General features: G+C 41.6%; 1 protein-coding gene across 2 annotated transcripts; it reads left to right on the forward strand.

Annotated features, from left to right (window-relative positions):
• Window positions 1-281: 281 nt before the first annotated feature.
• LOC138209770 (zinc finger protein 518A) lies at window positions 282-18,359 on the forward strand. 2 transcript variants are annotated; one of them, XM_069168546.1, is made up of 4 exons: window positions 282-620; window positions 6,011-6,077; window positions 8,434-8,523; window positions 10,633-18,359. In XM_069168546.1, the coding sequence occupies exon 4, from the start codon at window positions 10,653-10,655 to the stop codon at window positions 14,766-14,768; it is 4,116 nt and encodes a 1,371-aa protein (XP_069024647.1). In that variant the 5' UTR covers window positions 282-620; window positions 6,011-6,077; window positions 8,434-8,523; window positions 10,633-10,652; the 3' UTR covers window positions 14,769-18,359. The 2 variants fall into 2 exon arrangements, with proteins under 2 accessions (XP_069024647.1, XP_069024646.1); XM_069168545.1 differs by lacking the exon at window positions 8,434-8,523.
• Window positions 18,360-18,711: the final 352 nt, after the last annotated feature.

Raw genomic sequence — 18,711 nt, forward strand, 5'->3', positions numbered from 1 at the left:
TGTGGGTATACATTGTGTGTGTGTGTGTGTGTGTGTGTGTGAGAGAGAGAGACAAAGACACAGAGGGACAGAGAGGGACAGAGAGGGACAGAGAGGTTAATTTCAGGATTCAGAGCTGTAAAAGATTTCACTCTTTTACAGAACCACCAGAAGCATTTCGTCCAACATGTGACGCATTGAATAGGACATAGCGTGTGTCCGCCATTGCTGCTCATTGCTTCTTCTTCCACCTACAGTAGTACACACACACACACACACACACACACACAGGGAGGATGACGTAGGGCTCATACTGCGAAAACACCGACAGGTTCCTACGGATGAAATCCGCAAACATGTATTTCCACTATGAGTGAAAGTTGTTTTAACTGCTGTGTAAAGAAGCATCCTTCATGGCACTAGTTTGGTATTTGACAAGTAATACATATTCATCCGCTTCTACATGAGTGTCAAGAACACGGCAGTACCCGGATGGACTGTCATGGCCGCCGTCGCTGTGGTTCCACAGAGAGGGGAGAAGGAAGGCAAATGTTTCTGCGGTGTGTTTCTTCCCAGCTTAACCTGCTTTTTATGATGCCGGACGGTGACGGGACGCCGCCGGAACTTCCATCGAGTTCGTAGTAAGTGAACAACTGTTTTTGCGTAACTTTGAATATCTTCGCGTGGGTGGGGGCTTTATTTTGGTGTTAAAAAAGAACTGCTTATTAAAGTCCACAGACACCCGACAGGGTCGCGAAGTGTCCGGTGTGTTCCCACGGATCGAGACACAAACGTGCCGTGAGGGTCGATGTCCCAGCGGACAGCGTGGAGCCGTTGTTTTGGAGGTGTCGGTGTCTGCAGCCTTTAACTCCCCTCGGATGCAGCGGTCCCTCGCGTTTCTAAACTTAAGCGACTGTGCAGCAAGTCACTCGGAAAAGTGGTCGTACATTAAATTAAGATGTCGAAATGTTACGTTGGAGCTGGAGTCCCGCATTCGGCCACGTTTCCTCCTCGTCCCAGGATGAAGTTAGTTGGGTTACGTGGATTTGCAGTTTTGAGACGATGCAACTTTTTCCCCTCCTGTCCAAGCCCAATTCATGTGTCCCATTCAGATGGCGTGGGCCCGGGACAGACTACCTGTCTGCTCCCCAGGTGTTCACACAAACCTCAAACAATTTAACGACATTATCAGCTTCATGTGTCCAGTCTTATTACAAATAATTAAAGATGAGGAGGCTTATATCCTGTTCAGTTCTTTGTTAGCGGTGATGATCCCATTGAGTGTACTCTGTATATGTATGATTTAAGTCAGCCTGAGTGTCTGAAGACAGAAATAACAGTTTCTTGGATGGAAGTAGCTGGTGCACATAAGTCATACAATCATGGCAGCCATTTCCCCCCCCAACATGGCCTCCTCATCCACAGCTGACAGAGACATATGAAGTTGTAGGCTGAGGCAGATCTGTTGCTTTTCACGCATACATACTTTACTGCTGTAAGGTTGAATGGAGGCGGTGATACTTGCAGTCTGCATCCTGTGTTAAAAGGAACAGACCCTGTTGCATCCTGCTTATGTAATTAGGCCTCTTTGTGTGTCAATATCAGGTACATGGGAAATGTCCCGCATTCAAAAGTGTTGAATTTGTAGTTATCTTAATGTCAACCCCTCCATTACCGTCACTGTGTGTTTAGTAAAATCTATGCTTACTAATTATATTCGGTTTTAAAGATAAAATACTCAGAACTGCTTCAATAATATTTTTACAAGTGCTGTTTAAGTAATCTGCTGCAAAACGGTATTGTCGTTAGATCTTAAATTAGTTGAAAACACCTGTTCTGTGTCAGGTCACTTACTTTCCACTTGGGGTGGTGTCGTGTCCAGGTGTATTACTACGGGGTGTCCAGGTGTATTACTACGGGGTGTCCAGGTGTATTACTACGGGGTGGTGTCGTGTCCAGGTGTATTACTACGGGGTGGTGTCGTGTCCAGGTGTATTACTACGGGGTGTCCAGGTGTATTACTACAGGGTGGTGTCGTGTCCAGGTGTATTACTACGGGGTGGTGTCGTGTCCAGGTGTATTACTACGGGGTGTCCAGGTGTATTACTACGGGGTGTCCAGGTGTATTACTACGGGGTGGTGTCGTGTCCAGGTGTATTACTACGGGGTGGTGTCGTGTCCAGGTGTATTACTACGGGGTGTCCAGGTGTATTACTACGGGGTGGTGTCGTGTCCAGGTGTATTACTACGGGGTGGTGTCGTGTCCAGGTGTATTACTACGGGGTGTCCAGGTGTATTACTACGGGGTGTCCAGGTGTATTACTACGGGGTGGTGTCGTGTCCAGGTGTATTACTACGGGGTGGTGTCGTGTCCAGGTGTATTACTACGGGGTGTCCAGGTGTATTACTACAGGGTGGTGTCGTGTCCAGGTGTATTACTGCGGGGTGGTGTCGTGTCCAGGTGTATTACTGCGGGGTGGTGTCGTGTCCAGGTGTATTACTGCGGGGTGGTGTCGTGTCCAGGTGTATTACTGCGGGGTGGTGTCGTGTCCAGGTGTATTACTACGGGGTGGTGTCGTGTCCAGGTGTATTACTACGGGGTGGTGTCGTGTCCAGGTGTATTACTGCGGGGTGGTGTCGTGTCCAGGTGTATTACTACGGGGTGGTGTCGTGTCCAGGTGTATTACTACGGGGTGGTGTCGTGTCCAGGTGTATTACTACGGGGTGGTGTCGTGTCCAGGTGTATTACTACGGGGTGGTGTCGTGTCCAGGTGTATTACTACGGGGTGGTGTCGTGTCCAGGTGTATTACTGCGGGGTGGTGTCGTGTCCAGGTGTATTACTACGGGGTGGTGTCGTGTCCAGGTGTATTACTGCGGGGTGGTGTCGTGTCCAGGTGTATTACTACGGGGTGGTGTCGTGTCCAGGTGTATTACTACGGGGTGGTGTCGTGTCCAGGTGTATTACTACGGGGTGGTGTCGTGTCCAGGTGTATTACTACGGGGTGGTGTCGTGTCCAGGTGTATTACTACGGGGTGGTGTCGTGTCCAGGTGTATTACTACGGGGTGGTGTCGTGTCCAGGTGTATTACTACGGGGTGGTGTCGTGTCCAGGTGTATTACTACGGGGTGGTGTTGTGTCCAGGTGTATTATTAACCCCGATCGTTGCCGCTACGCCTCTTCCTCAGAAAGGGGAGCTTGTTGTCAACAAAAAATGAAGCACGACTCCACAAGGAACAAATGATCATGTCAAGTATTGACTTCAATGTCTCATTATGTTAAATAACAGACATATTTTGAATTCTAGTTTTTATTTTATTTTGCTCTCCAATTAGTGATCTACGCATTTTGAACATCAGCAACATTCAATGTATTGTGATGTATATTAGTTGAGGTTTGCTCTGCACATTTGAAGCATTTGAAATTTACCATTTAGTGCAGAAAAGAAAATGTTCTTTTGAAAAGGTTTGTTGAAAAGCTTTGGATTTTGTTCTCTTTCATGCAATATCAGCGTTCTTAGTCAGTCACGTCCTGTCATGTGATGCAGGTCACTACTCGTGGTTGTTTGTAGATAGTAACAAGATGTTTTATACTCGCGCAACCAAATCATCCACCTCTGTAGCATCAGTGCTGTGTGCTGAAAAGTGTGCATATATTGTGTGAAAAATGTGTATAAAGGCTGATGATTTGTCAGTCAGTTTGAAAAGTAAACATCTGCAAATTTGAAGTTGTCGCTTATCTCTGTTGCAAGCTATATTAGCTGCTACTAGCATGACGCAGACAAATATCCAAGCAAACTCACGGCTGAAGATTTGACAAAAAAAAAAAAAAAGAAATAACAAGGACGTCTTCTCTTGTTCTGCTGCATTGGTTCTTCGGTGATTGCGTCCACTGAGATGTTGTAGGAGTGTAATCCAGAATCGGCAAACTCTCTTAACTGTTTGTACTGTATCACATTAGAAGATGGAAAAGCAACCACTCCTTATAATTGAGAAGCTGCAGCCGGGGAATCATTTGGAGAAAATAGTGGTTTAAAGGAGTAGCTTTCACATTTGTTGTTGATTTAATTCCAGTTTCTTTAAAAATCAATGAAACCTTCCAGCACCACATTAACACTGCACTAGTTCTGCCATTAAACATTTTTAGGACCTTTTCATGTCACTCAAACCAGAAGTGGATTAATTTTTGTGTTCAGGTTTGGCATATTATTCCTTCTGTGCTGGGGGATTTACTGTATAATTACCTAAAAACAGCAACAGATGCACATTGGTGCCCATCCTGCAGGGTACAGTCGTTGTCAGTCATGTTGGGTTGTATTTCATGTGACCTGTGCTGTTTTCTGTGCACAGATTTCCCTGATTTTAAGGCCTTTAAGGCAGCGCCTCCTCTCAGGCACATGAAGTAAAATCACCAAAACTAAATCTTGGAGAAGCTTTGCCTGAAGCACGAACTCTGGGAACACGTGGTCTTTACCCTTTTGTTCCATAAACTACCAGCTGGTTGCCTCCCATTTGTCCTGATCACCTCTGAGATGTTTCCTCCACTTGTTTGGAGGCCACCTGTGGAACATTCAGTACGAAGGACTGCACTCAATATGTGCACCACATACACGAATCAGTGTTCAGAATAAACACCTGACAGATTTAGTCAATTTTTTTTTTTGTAGTAACATCTGAACCTTGCATTGAAGCAACATCACAACAGGGTAAACAACATCATATTACTGAGGATATTTAATCCTGCAAAAGGCTCGCCTGCTGCTGATTTACCAAAACTGCACATCTTGCAAAAGAAAAATTATCTTAACACGTACAGGATAACAACAACTTACTGTGTGTTTTAATTATAGACCGTGTATGAAAGTGGAGGTATCTTTTGGGTCTGAAAAGTGAGGCCGATGCAAAAATGCCCTATGGTGCGCTACCACCAGGGGCTACTAGGTGGTTGGTAGTATCCGACTCCAGCGACTCCGTTCAGCTTCTCATGAAATGCAAAGTCAAAAGGTTTTTTCCACAAGTCAAAATGGTGTCTTGTTAGTAGTTTAATGACATTCCATCTGAAAATATTTCCAGAGTTAATTATTCGATATTGGGCTTCAAAAAGTGGTGTGTTTGGGGGCGTGTCTGTTTGATTGACAGGCCTGTTGATGCAGTCAGGTTTCCACTATAGTCGAGTGTGCATCGTCCAAAAATGGTCATTTCTGGCTACAAAAGAGATACCGATCTCGATGGTTCAGAGCGGCAGCTCGCATCATAAATGTGTGACGTCTTGGTTGGTTGCTGCCTGGTTTTAATCAACACGTAACTTGTTGTGTTAATCAGCAGCTGTCAGTACATGCAGCTTTTTTTTAAATCTCTGCACCGCCACCATTTGATGGTGGACTTGATGCTGGTCTGTTTGTGTACAAGAGGTCAATTTTAACAAAAAGTAAAGTGATGAATTTGTAAGAAATATTCTAACCCATGTACCCTGCGTCCCTCATTCCCCCAAGCCTGTCGTCATCTGGTCTTAGACGATTGAAAGTGGACATTTTTTTATATTCTTTTGTGCTGTTAATTTGCTCCAGGCAGATATCATACTCTAAACTATTAGCTGAGCAGAAGGCACACATTCATGTCGGGATACTGAGCTGGGAAAGCATACATATGTTTATCCTTTAAGTTTTGTACTTTTTTGTACCACAGAAAAATGCACACACACAATTATTTTTTTATTAGATCATTTTAAAAGGTAAAATGTCATTTCAGCTGTGTTTCACTCTGACCAGCAGGAGGGCTATTTATTTCTTTTGTATGGTGACTATAGTATGTAACTCAGTAAGGTGGCACAAACAGGAGTTTGTGTAGCATTATGTTCAGTAGAGAGAGTAGACTAGAGTTTCCTGTTTTTATTAATAAGTGACTGTGGAGAAAAAAGTCATTAAATATCCAAAATATAATGCTGTTTCCAAATTTTAAAATGTAGTTAATAGTGTTTAAACAAAAAGTTAAAAATGCAGCTTAAAAACGTAAAGTTTTGCTTCTGTCTTCCAGACACTACCAGCTCCTCTCTCCAGACGCAGCATGCATTAATGGTCGAGTTTTCCTGAAAGGAGTACAGGTAAGTACAACTGGTAATTCACTTTTTATACCTGTTATTCCAACCACAGCATCGACACTGATCATTTGCGTTGTGTTTTGGGATTACTTGCTGACTTGCTGTTCTCTTTTTGTAAATTTTGGTTTACCGAAAACAAGTTTTCTTAATCACTACTGGTGATCCATATTCTTTCTGTAAAGATGGATTTAGGAAGGTGTGACATCACCCATCAGTTTACACCGAGGCGGTTCAGTTTATGTCGGTGCCGTCTTTCCTCTTCTCCTTAATTTAGTGGCTGAGACTATTATTACCAAATATCTGGTATTGTCAGGTCCTTATTCCATGTGTACATCTATTAAATATGTGTTGTGTAGATTCTCCAGAGTAATAGAGGCATTGTTTCTGAAAAGGGATGTTACAGTTGAATTTTTCTAAATATCATTTTTTACCCAGTTTGGTATGCTTTCAGTACATCAGAGAAATCAAATAAGTGCATTAAATAACATGTCATTTCGTTTGAAAAAAAAAAATGACCATAAAATGTCCATAATCAATATAATAACAGTGAAGACACTCATGCTGCGTAGTATCAACAACACGAGGCCAAATCCCAGTACGTGGCTGGACCGTGTTTTGAGGTTGGGCAGTGTTGGTGTATGACTGTCGAGAGTAAACCATTGCGATGGATGATGATGCAGGAGTGTTTTAAGCTTTTCACTTAAGCACACACGCATTTTTAACTGCACTGTTTAATGCTTCAATAATACATTTTAAATGTGATCTTTCTTGTCAGTTTCCATACACATTATTAATTTCTTAACACATTACGTAAATGCTTGAAGATTCAAATAGTACCCAGTATTTGCCACATGTAGACTTCACTTCAGCGGGCTGCCAACGGGTATTAACGGCTGGCTAAATATATTTGGACAGAAGTTTAATTTCTTTAAAGTCTGAGAGAACGATGTGATAAGTTAAAGAGAGGAGAAACTCCCGTCGCTCTCCTTCAGCTGTGTCTGCTCCACACCATGAGTGTAGCGCAGCTGAAGGGAGGAGCTAGGGGCGGGGCTTGTTCTTAGTGAAACACACAGAGATCAGAGGACAGAAACCAGTCCGACCTGAACACAGCACAGACTCTCACACTGAGCTGAAATGAGATGGGTCCTCATAAATTGAGTAAATAACATAAATACAATATTTTTGGCACAGTTGCACTATAAATCAAATGTCTGTCACTGAGTGGGTGAGGGATGGAAGTTACACCACAGGACAGCTGAATACCGCAACTCCCATTTCAAACTAAAAGCCTCTAGTTTCACACATGATCCAACCATGCTGACAAAATTTCACATCAAATGTCTAATGGGAAAAAATGAAGTGATGACATTTAATATCCAACAGGTTAAAGGTCAACTTCACTGTGGCATCATAATGTTCTGTTAAAACATTTTTGGCAATTATTTAACAGCATAACTGAAACTAAAGGGGAAATTGTGACCATATATCATATTTGGTGGGATACTGCACACGCACGGACCACATTGCAATCCGATCTGCTCAGGCCACATTCGGAGGTGGTCTGGGACGCATGTGGCCACATTCTCTTTGCACTGTGCATGCAATGCGTCCTCAATGCGTCCTCAATGCATCCTCAATGCATCCTCAATGCGTCCTCAATGCGTCCTCAATGCGTCCTGAGCCACATTGGCAGACGACCTACTTAAAGCCAAATTCAGCTTATGATGCTACATTCCTGTTTGTATCTGAACTGTTCTCCGACATGTCACCATCACGTTACAGCAGGTTCATCAGTTTTGAATGTTTTTTTCCCCCCTCCATTTAATCTTTTACCTGAACACCTGCTCTGCTTGTTGTTGTTGTTGTTATTGTTATCAGAAAAAATCTTCTGTGTGATTCAGCCAAACGCAGCTGACCTGTGCAGAAAGCAGATTTACTGCAAACTTGCGCGATAAAGCAGCAGCAGGAGTTGTGTGCTGCTGTGTCTGACTTGTTTCACTGAAGCCTTCTCTGGCTTCATCTTTTTTCTTTTAGTTTAACTCATCAGACCCACAGATGTGGAGGAGCCACTGCCCCTTTTATTTATCCACAGCAGCCGAGACATGTTGGAACAATCAAATAATCCGACCCGAAACCAATCAGGTTCAGGTTGTGACTGAGCCATGAACTCACTGAACTGTGTTCAGACATTTACAAACGTGAAATGCATCACAGTGCATTCAAATGAGGCTGACTGAGCAAAGATGTTTCATTCTAGTTCATTGCCTGTTGCCTAAACTAATCTTCTCCTGTTTCTGTTTGTGTTTTTGTGCTTATTTACTTGTATATTTTTGTTGTGTGCGTGCTCATTTGCATACAGAGCAGGAAAGGTCACTGGAGACGCATGTTATTGCCCGGTGGGAACAGACAGCTGAGGCCTGGGACGCCCACGTGGTGCGTGCGTTACGTGGTGCGTGCGTTACCTGTTGCTGCGTGGCGCCTTTTCATTTCAGTGTCCATATTAACAGATTCAAGCCGCCACACCGCTTGCGTGAAACGTGCATCTCATGTGTGCGGTGCGTCATCTAGAGACCAGTCCCGACCCCTGTTTTTAATCTTTGCCCCAGCTCAAATATACAGGGAAACCATCTGTGATCACATGTGCACTTTAAAATCACAGCAGAAACCCAGTGGAGGCTGTAAATACATCATGGTGACACGTTACCAGGGACAGGGCAGTGTTTTCACGCTGCTCTCTTCCTTTCTCCCGCCCTGCATCGCTCCTCCCCAGCTCGTCCAAATATGAAAGCTGAATGTCACAACATTTTCTACAACTCAACTCAAGCAAATCAGAGATTCTTTTAAATTGTCCACCACACTTAACCAAACAAATCCACCCATCTGCTGGCCCGCTTGTAGAATTCATTACACCTGTCGCAAAAAATCTTGGGGTTTGGTTTGATAGCAATTTGAATTTCGAACACCATATCACAAAGCTTGAGCAGTCCTGTTTCTATCACCTTCGAAATATCTCCAAAATCTATCCTATTTTAACATTTCATGATGCTGAGACATCATACACACCTTCATCTCCTCACGCCCACACTACTGCACCAGCCTCTTCACCTGCCTCAGTCAAAAATCCATCAGTCAAATTCAAACTGTACACAACTCGGATGCCAGACTTTTAACTAAAACCAGGAAAAGGGACCGAATCTTGCCCACTTAAGCCTCCCAGTGTGTTTTAGAAATTATTTTAAGATTTTACTGTTGACTTTTAAGACACTTCATGGCCTCTCCCCCTCCTATTTAGCTGACCGGATTGTCTCATATAAACCTGCCTGTCTTGAGATCCTCAGACAAAAAACTTTTATCTGTTCCGGAGACGCGTCTTAAAACTAACGGTGACGAAGCATTTTCAGTCAGAGCCTCCAAGTTATGGAACGAGCTGCCTGAGGAAATAAGGTCTGCAGAGTCAGTGACAACTTTTAAGTCTCTTCTTAAATCATACTTTTATCTGAGAGCCTTTGCTGATTTTAGTTGATTTTAGTGATCAATTCTTAATTCTTATATACCCAGTTTGAATTTGTTTTTAATTTGTTTTTATGATTGTTTTATACACTCATTGTGTTGTGAAGACTTGTTAGAATTCACTTGTTGTTTTGTTTTAATGGTTTATTTTGTGTGAAGCACTTTGTAACTGAAGTTTAGAAAAGTGCTATACAAATAAAGTTTATTATTATTGTTATTATTATTATTATTATGACGGTGCTATCTGGTTAGCATGCTAGTTTCAGTAGCTAGCTCTGCAACACAATACTTGGATGTCTCTGACATAACATCAACAATACTATTTCTACACATACTGTGGATAGGCTGGGTCCATTTTGAAATGTTTTAAACAAAACATTTTATAGATTGCTGTTGCTGAAAAAAATGTTGACCATAAAAAGTATCGAAAAGGGGGTAGATTTCATGACAATATTGGGTTTTGTTTGTAACAGGACTTTATTGGGCATATAGACTTGTGAAACGTTATAACTTAGGGTTGAGCCCTGCATCATCAGCAAAAATTACTTATGGATTAATACTTACATATGGCCTAAATAATGCTCTTGCTCATTTTAAATAGCATTTGATTTGTCATACGGCACGTTTGATATTTTACCTTAAATGTTGATGTGTCAATTCCTTGTGCTGTTTGTAGAGATACCACAGAATGAGAAAGTATTCGGCCCAAATTCTAATTAATTTTGCAAAAGTTTCTCAAGGCAAGTTTCATGATAGTTTATTGTGTACTGCAGTTTATATTTTTTTTGCTGGGTATGATTGGCAATTTTATCCATGTATAATTATGTCTGTAAGACAGGAGTGTGCAAAAAGTGAAGTGGTTACTCTGCCGCTCATTTGCCATTAATGTTTGACCCTGGGTCTATTTAAACAGGATTATCAAGTGCTATTGGATAGATGCAATGCTGTACATACTGCATGGTGTTATTTGCAATGCTAAATGCTTGTAGAATAAGTGAGTTCTTCTAGCATTTTTAATGAGAAATACATTTGATGTTTTCTCTTTCAGATATCTACCGACTTTCAGCTATGGAAGAAGACTTTGCAATACCTCACGATTCTGCCAAAAACTGCAACATATCAGTTGTAGAGGATGAAAAAGAAAAGGTAAAAGACTTTGTGTATACGCATTTCAGAGAAGTAATGGATGGGTCACTCTTCAATCATGCTGAAGAATCCTCTTTAAAGGAACATGGGAGTTCTACTAAGAAAGATAAACAAACTCTGAATAAAGCTCATTGTAAAATTCAGCAGGGGGCCGTCTTCTCTGGAAAAATTCTGAGTTTTGGATGCTCGGTGTGTAAAGATAATTTCACGTTTAGCCCCAATGATCTGCTTAAACATTTCCGAGCAGTTCACAAAGGAACCCTTCCTACGTACCCTTGTGACTTGTGTGATTTTGTCACAAATGAGTTCCCTGCTCTTCAGCGCCACCGGATTGAGCACAGGAATACTCTGGTTACATGTGAACTCTGCAACGATGACGCTCAATACTCTTTGCTTTTGCTTACCAGACACTACATCATGTGTCACAGTCTGAATGGACAGTTTAACTGTGACTGGTGTGAGTTTACAACTGTGGATGCGGGGACATTTGTCCAGCACATCCATCATCATAATGAGAGTCATTGGAAGTGTTCAAAATGCAGACACATTAGCCTGAACGAAGAGGATCACCAGAAGCATATGAAGGCTCACTCGGATACGTTCCCCTTCACGTGTCAGATCTGTGGATATGGCGCAGCGAGGATCGAGAACCTTAAAAAACACAAAGCAGCGGTTCACAAAGACTTGACCGAGAGGAGGAATGCATGGAAGGCTCTGGAAGACAACGACACACCAGCAAATTCATCTGCAAGCTTAAAACAGTCGCTTAAAAAGAGCGGCGAATCCCATGAGGCTCAGAGGATATCCAAACTAAACTGTTTTTCGGGGAGTTTACAAAACCAAAATGGCAGACTAATCAAACCAGAGATATCCTTAGAGGAGGCCCACTTATTTATGGATGGGACTGTAGCAAAAAAGGACAACAAAAGTTGGAGCAAAGGTTCTCATAACACAGAACAGTCATCACCAGTCATGTTACAGGAATGTGACAACACTTCAAGCTCAGATATTGGAAGTCACACCAACGCTAACGGACTGACTGTTTTGATGGTTAAAAACAAAATCTCTCTTCCCCCCAACTGTACGACCAAAGTGATGGGATTCAAGATGGTTGATGGCAAAAAACATTTAGTTCTCAAAGTAATACCAACTGCAAAGCAAGACATGTTAAATCAGAACCATTCCTTGGTTGAAGGTGTGGCCTCTTCACCACCAAATCCTGTGTTGGACAAAAGCAAAGTCTCCACTGAGAATGGGCAATGCTCGGATAGCAAGAGCTCAACATCACATTGCCTCGCTGTTTCACCAAGAAGTGAATCTTGCATACAGGTGGATCAAGATGAAATTATGGCAGTAAAAGTAAAGATTGAAGAGGAGGAAACTTCCATTTGCAACCTCAGCACCACCCCACAAAGAGATGAGGTTTGGGAACAAACAAATCCTTCACTAAATAGATCTTCGACTTGTGCAGATATGTTCGATCCCATGTCAAACGATTTGGATCAAAATGGCAACCAAAGTCACTCAAATGAAACGGCCTGCCCCGAGGGAAGTCAGTTGAATAATTACTCAGTCTCATCAACTTGTAACTCGGACGCAACCAGCGATAATAGTTCGAAAATCAGTAATACTACAACTGGTAAAGTCACCGGCTTAACCACACGTTTAAAAGCTGCTCAGGAAACCTTGTTCTCCAAAGCAGTCTTCAGAAAAACTGTTGAGAGATGTGGAGCTGTAGATATAGATGGTAATGAAAAACTCATTGACAAACACAAAAAGAACTCTGCTTTTAATACTTTGGAAAACGATGACCTACCCTCTCAGATTACTCCCGAAAAATCGGATAAGGTTAGAACTGAGCTTAAGCATAAAAATGGCAGGCAAAATGTAAAAAATCTATTACCTCCATCACAGCTGTTCCCACCCACTTCAGTCAGCTGGGGGGGAAGTGCAATTGGCTCAGAAAAATGTACACAAAATTCAACAAACCAAGAAGTATTTACCTTTCACAATTATTCCAAGGAAACATTCAGCATTTCACCGACTGCAACGCAAAACTTTGAAAGTAATTGCTTGCTCTCAGCAAACAAAGAAAGTATCTGTGAATCATCACAGTTTAGCTTGACATTGGCGGAGTCTCCAGAACATTTAACAGCAAGCGCAGATGGTGACCTTGAGGTTGATGAGTGCCTAGCTGGTGTTGATGATTCTCTGACTGAAGAAAATCCTGAGTCAGTGCTCCAAGACTTCAATATTATCAAAATTGAGGAGGAGAGCATTCCTATATCCCAACCACAGTCCGAAACAAAGACCAGTTCAACTTTCTTGGGCAGTTTTGTAGAAGAACATTCAGATGCAATCATCACCCAGCAACTTAACAAGGAAAGAACAGGATCTGCAATTGCAAGCTATGATTCTGTAAAGCAAACAAAAACAACCCTGCGAATTCTTCAGTTGCCAGAGGGTAAGCAGCCAGTACTCCTGAGAGCTACTGAGAGTCGATTTGCCATGCCAGTGCAGGTCAAGGCCACTCCAGGTTTCAAACTTATAACCCATTCTGCCAATCCTCAGATCAATGTATCTTACATGAAGCCAGGGCTAGAAAGATCAAGTAACACCACTGGTGTAACTCCGACTCCAAACAGCAGGAGGGTATGTGTACCCGCAGCCAAAAGCCAGGCAAAGCCCGGAGCTACTGAGAAAGGGACAACTCTTTTTTCCTCTGTTCAACCAGGTGTTAGCACCACTTCCAATCACTACCTTATCAACAGCGCAGGTTTTAAGGGCCCTGTACTCCTTTCAAGCACACCACATAATTCACCTGCAGACAAAGCGGCAAAGCCACAGCCAACATGCTACTTAGTACAAAGGTCTGTCCCAGTTGTTCAGACGCCCAGTGCTCCCGGCCTCAGAGTGGCAAATACCCAGCTCCCACTGAACTCGCGTCCAGTTCTGGCCATGCCCGTGAGCTCTGCAGAAAAATCCAGCCCACTGCAAAGTGGTCGCCAAGCATTCTTGCTGCGATACATTTCTCCACCCAAATCAGGCCTGCTTCTGAACAACCAAGAAGCCAAGACTGGGAATCCGTGTAGCCAAACCACTGAAAGCGCTGGAAACAAAGTCATATTTAAAATTGTCACTCCCACCGGTAGCCTTCTCACAAGTGGTGCTCCCACCTCAAGCAGTCAACCTCTGTTTTTGGCCACCAGACCTCAAACCCAGTGTTTCCTGGTGTCATCAAACAAAACTAATGCAACTTCTTCAAATGGAGTAAAAAAATGGATCACCATACAAAATAGTGCACAGAAAGATTTCAAGGAATCTTGCATTTCACCATCTCAGATGAATGTAAAGTTACAATCTTGTGATGCAGAGAAACCTATTCTAGCCCCGAGGCCAATCCGGCCTCCAAGCCAAAGGAAAAGGCGCAGGAAAGCATTATTTGATGAGCTTCCAGCAGCGGCGCATAAAGCTAGAAGACTCTCAAACAAAGTACCAACTGAGAGAGAAACTACTGTGTTATGGAAGCCTGTAGCCAAAGAAGTGGAAAGGACACTAAGACTTGCTCCATTCAGTTCTGTACAGCAGATCAAATGCCCTCGTAGATACCAACCTGTCGTGGTGCTCAATCATCCAGATGCTGACATTCCTGAAGTGGCCAATATCATGAAGATAGTCAACAGGTACAAAGGTGCTGTCTCCAAGGTCTCTCTGTCTCCACAAACAATCCAAGCCCTCACCGAGCTTGGTGCTCTCGGGAAAAACTCCTCGACCAAAGGTGCATCGTCTCAGAGCGATGATCCAAGACCTCGGCCAGTTCAGAGTTCTGTCCGAGAGCGATTCCTTCTTAAACTGAAACTAAGGAAAAAGAGCAAAAAAAAGTACGAGGTAGTGGAAACTTTGTCAGGCTGTAGACATGAGCCAGTAGGGTTTGACTGCTGGTTTTGTGGTCGGCTCTTCAACAGCCAAGAAGATTGGATTGGTCACGGCCAGAGGCATCTCATGGAAGCAACAAGAGACTGGAATAAACTGTTCTGAAAGTTTTCCACCGCTTTCAAACGAGCTGATATTTTGTCCTTCTGTGGTGGAACGGTTGAAGTTGTATATTTTTAACAACCTTCCACTATACGTTCGGTTAATTTCTGTCCTTGTAAATACATATTCCTAAGTGAATCATAGTTTATCTTTTAAAAGGTGCATATTCTGGTGAATTATGTTCTACAAGCATGATTTATGTCATGCATGCACCTGTCAAATTGAACTGTGAAAATGGTACACTGTTATTAGGAGTTTTGGTAAGAGTGCCGGCTGAAAGAAGGGGGATGATATCAGCAAAGGTTGTATGCAGAGTTGGATTAAATTACTCAGGAAATTTCATATCAATCTGGTTTGTCATTTTTGCTCATAAATTAAAAAAAAAAAAAAAAAAAAAAAAAAAAGCATAGGTCTAGTTTAAGGGACTTTTGTATATTTTATTATCCTGCACAAGGACAGGAAGCTGTATTTGTATAGGTAACTAAATCTTGGAGACAAATCCAATTTTTTTCCCCTTTCTTTGTGATGGAAAACATTTTCTGGTCCAAATGATTCCTTTTTGTATGAAGTTTGAATTGAATTGGGGGTATGGTTTTACACTATTCTGTTATCAGGATTAGTTTATAGTTTCCCTGTCAGGATTTTGTCAACCTGTAGCATGCATTTGTCATAACTACAGCTGTGATCTTTCACAGTAATCGCTTTTGTATGCCAGGTGTTGCACATAGAGAAATACTTTTACAAAATACCTTCGCAGAAAAAGGAAACCATGGATCTGTTCAACAGGGATGCTTCACGGCTTACCGTCAGTACTTGAGAAATACAGATCACCCCATCGCGCACCCTCCGCAAGATAATTGTTTCATGTCAGCAGCTCAGGCTATTTGCTTGTGTTCATGTTATGAATCATGTGAATCCATGTTTGATTTCTGAATTTAATGATAACTCTTGAAGGTGGCATGATTTTGCTTTCAAACCAGATATTTGAAAGTTCTTTATATGTCAAGCTCTTGGTGTAAGATGTTAACATCAAAAGAAACTTCAAAATGTGGCTCAGAAACAACATAAAAATGTCAGTGAAGTGTTGTCGGATGACAGTCAAATTTAAAATGCCTTTCCTAAACTTATAGATGCTAAAACTACTAAAATGCTTGCATTCATTTCATTTGAATGGTTAAGTGCAGTTATACCCCGTACATCAATAGTACTCAGTCCATATAAGATGTAAAAATAATTGTATATAAAATATCAAATAAAAGCATTTTATATTTGAAATATAATTCTTTTATTTTATATTTTATAGTTATTTTCTATTGAAAAAAAATCTATTTTCCAAAGCCGGACGAGATTTCATCAAATGCCTTTGTTTTGTCTGACCAGCAGAACAAAGCTTCTCCGCTTCAGGTTTACAAATTACTGTAAATTGTCAAAGAGGAAGTAATAAAGAAATGGAATCAACTACTAATAGAACCAAATTATAACTGCTTTTACATTGCATTTTTTCTTTTTAGCTCCTGTCAATGATACTTAATAACACTGCAGATATTTCACATCACGCGAGCCTGTTGGGAGAGAAGGGGGATAATGCCGGTTTAGGTATTGAGGGTTTTTTAAAGCAAAAATCAGTGCAGATAATGCAAAATATAATGACATTTTTTAAATTGTGAAAAAGGACAGCCTGATCACGTTAGAAAAGTTGACTCTTGATTCAAATCTGGTCAGTTAATGCAACAAGTAAAGGCCTGTGTGACTCTACCACCCACTCCAAAACAACTCAGTTTGGACCACTTGGACCACTACCACACCTTTCTGGGAAATGACGTTTGAACCTGTGCTGCTGCTGCTGCTGCTGCTGCTAGTGCCGGCTAGAATATGGACAGATGTAGTTTTTATGATGGGAGGGGTTGGCTGGATCATCCCCACACCTTATAACACAAGTACACAATGCAACAGCAGACAACTTTTACACTGTACATGAATGGATGAGGGTGTATATAAACATGTGAAAGAGCATTTTTGACTTAAATTAGCTATAGAACGAAACAGAGCAGTGAACCCGGAAACCCAAGATAAAAGCAGAAACCTCTTTATCCTGTTTTTGGTTCAGTAAAGATGTTCTTGTTGAGATGACTCATTGTTGTTGTGTGTTTAGTTTCTCATGCTGTGTAGACATTAGGGCTGAGTAGGAGCCCCTGAGTTTGGACTCTGTATTAACTTTCACCTTTCATTGCATTAATGTTGTCCTGTAAATCTGCTCAATGTCACCACGTCCAGTATCCTGTACATACTTTTATTTTAATGTTACATTTAACACACTTTTTTTTTTTTTTTAGTAATAGCAACAGGACATGGACTTTGTCTATTTTTTCCCCATTGGTTTTAATGATTGTATTACATGATGACCGAATTGTGGAAATGAATGTTTTATTCCGTTCAATATGCAAAAGAGACTGAACAATGCAAGCCATGCAACTGTTTCACACTTTCATTATGGTTCTAAATAAACGGCCTTCAGTTGCTGAAGTTGGGACTTTGGCAGAGTCCACTTTTCACCAACACTTGCTAGATACTTTTTTTTTTTTTTGTATTATCCTCAGCTGCTCCAGTCAACAACAGAACTTTTTTGAAGTTAGGTTTAATTCCCTGAATTAGTTTCTTGTAAATCTCCTATAAATCCATCATCAATAACTACCTTGCACTGATATTTTGAAGTCCCTGATTAAACCAGATCGTTTCAACTTTTAATTGGTTCATAGTTTACTTCCACAAAGTTAAATAGTTCAATGCGTTGGGAAGTAACTTCCTCACTTTGAGATGGTCAGATGTGGAGTCAGGATTCAGTTAGCCGAGCTTCGCACAAAGCCTGGATATTATTCGGTTCTTTGATGATCAGTTTCTCATTTATTCATTTCTGCTTTATGATGAGAATATGATTCCACTACTCTGCTTTGTTGTACATTTTATCCAAGGCTATTTGGACAGTACATATTTAATGCAATAACTGAATGACAGCACACTGCGTTTACTAATTTATCGCCCTCTCATACTACTTGAACTGAGTGCAACCAAATGGATGGAAACACCAAATCAGCTCCAGGCCTTATTCCACGTTGACCCACATGGTTTTATTTCTGCTTCTTATTCACTGCTCTCAGGCCAAAGAACTATTTGGTTTTATCTTGAAAATTCATGTTGATGGAATTTCTGACTGTACGAATGAGTTCAGCATTGTGATAACCACACGGCACTCATACAGGGATACACTACGCGATTGGCAATTTATTTCAGTTGAATGAACCTAAAATGAAGTGAACAATAACCGATCTCCGTTACACAAAGACAGCTTGGACAGTTTATCCCCCTGCTGCTGCCCTTCAGCAGATTGGATGATGACTCCACCACACTGTGTTGCAGGTTCAACTTCTCATATGCTGAACTCGTTATGTACAGTGAAGTGCTCCTCCTGTCCAGCAGGCTCAATCTTCCCTCATGCTAAGTGCCTCAAATGTCCTTTGGCAGGTTGACTATGTGTCGTGTATTCTTCTGTTCAACTTAGTGGTCCACTCTTCTCTAATAAATGTACAGACCTTCTTGAAACAACGTGCTGCTTTTCTTTTTTTGTAAATATATTTTGTTGACTTGCAAATGATGGCACAACCAGTGGTGATGACATCCACTGTCCCTCCATCTTTGTTTTACCCTGTGTACACCTGGTATTGAAGGATAATTCAAGTTTATTTCAACCATAGACTGTATGTAAGAAATGGAGGTAGAATCTGTTTTGAAGCTTTAGCCGGCGCCATCTCAGCATGCCCTTGATAATGCATACCTTTAAACCTTAATACAATTAAAATGGGTGAGTTACACAAAAATTCTCCGTCCGTACAGTCGTTATGTACGGTGCTCTAGAGACCAAAACCCTTTTCTGTACTAGGCTGTAAATGTT

The sequence above is a fragment of the Embiotoca jacksoni genome, unplaced genomic scaffold (assembly GCF_022577435.1).
Source record: "Embiotoca jacksoni isolate LCO1_2020_lvr unplaced genomic scaffold, fEmbJac1.0.p SCAF_40, whole genome shotgun sequence".
Taxonomy (NCBI): Eukaryota; Metazoa; Chordata; class Actinopteri; family Embiotocidae; genus Embiotoca; species Embiotoca jacksoni.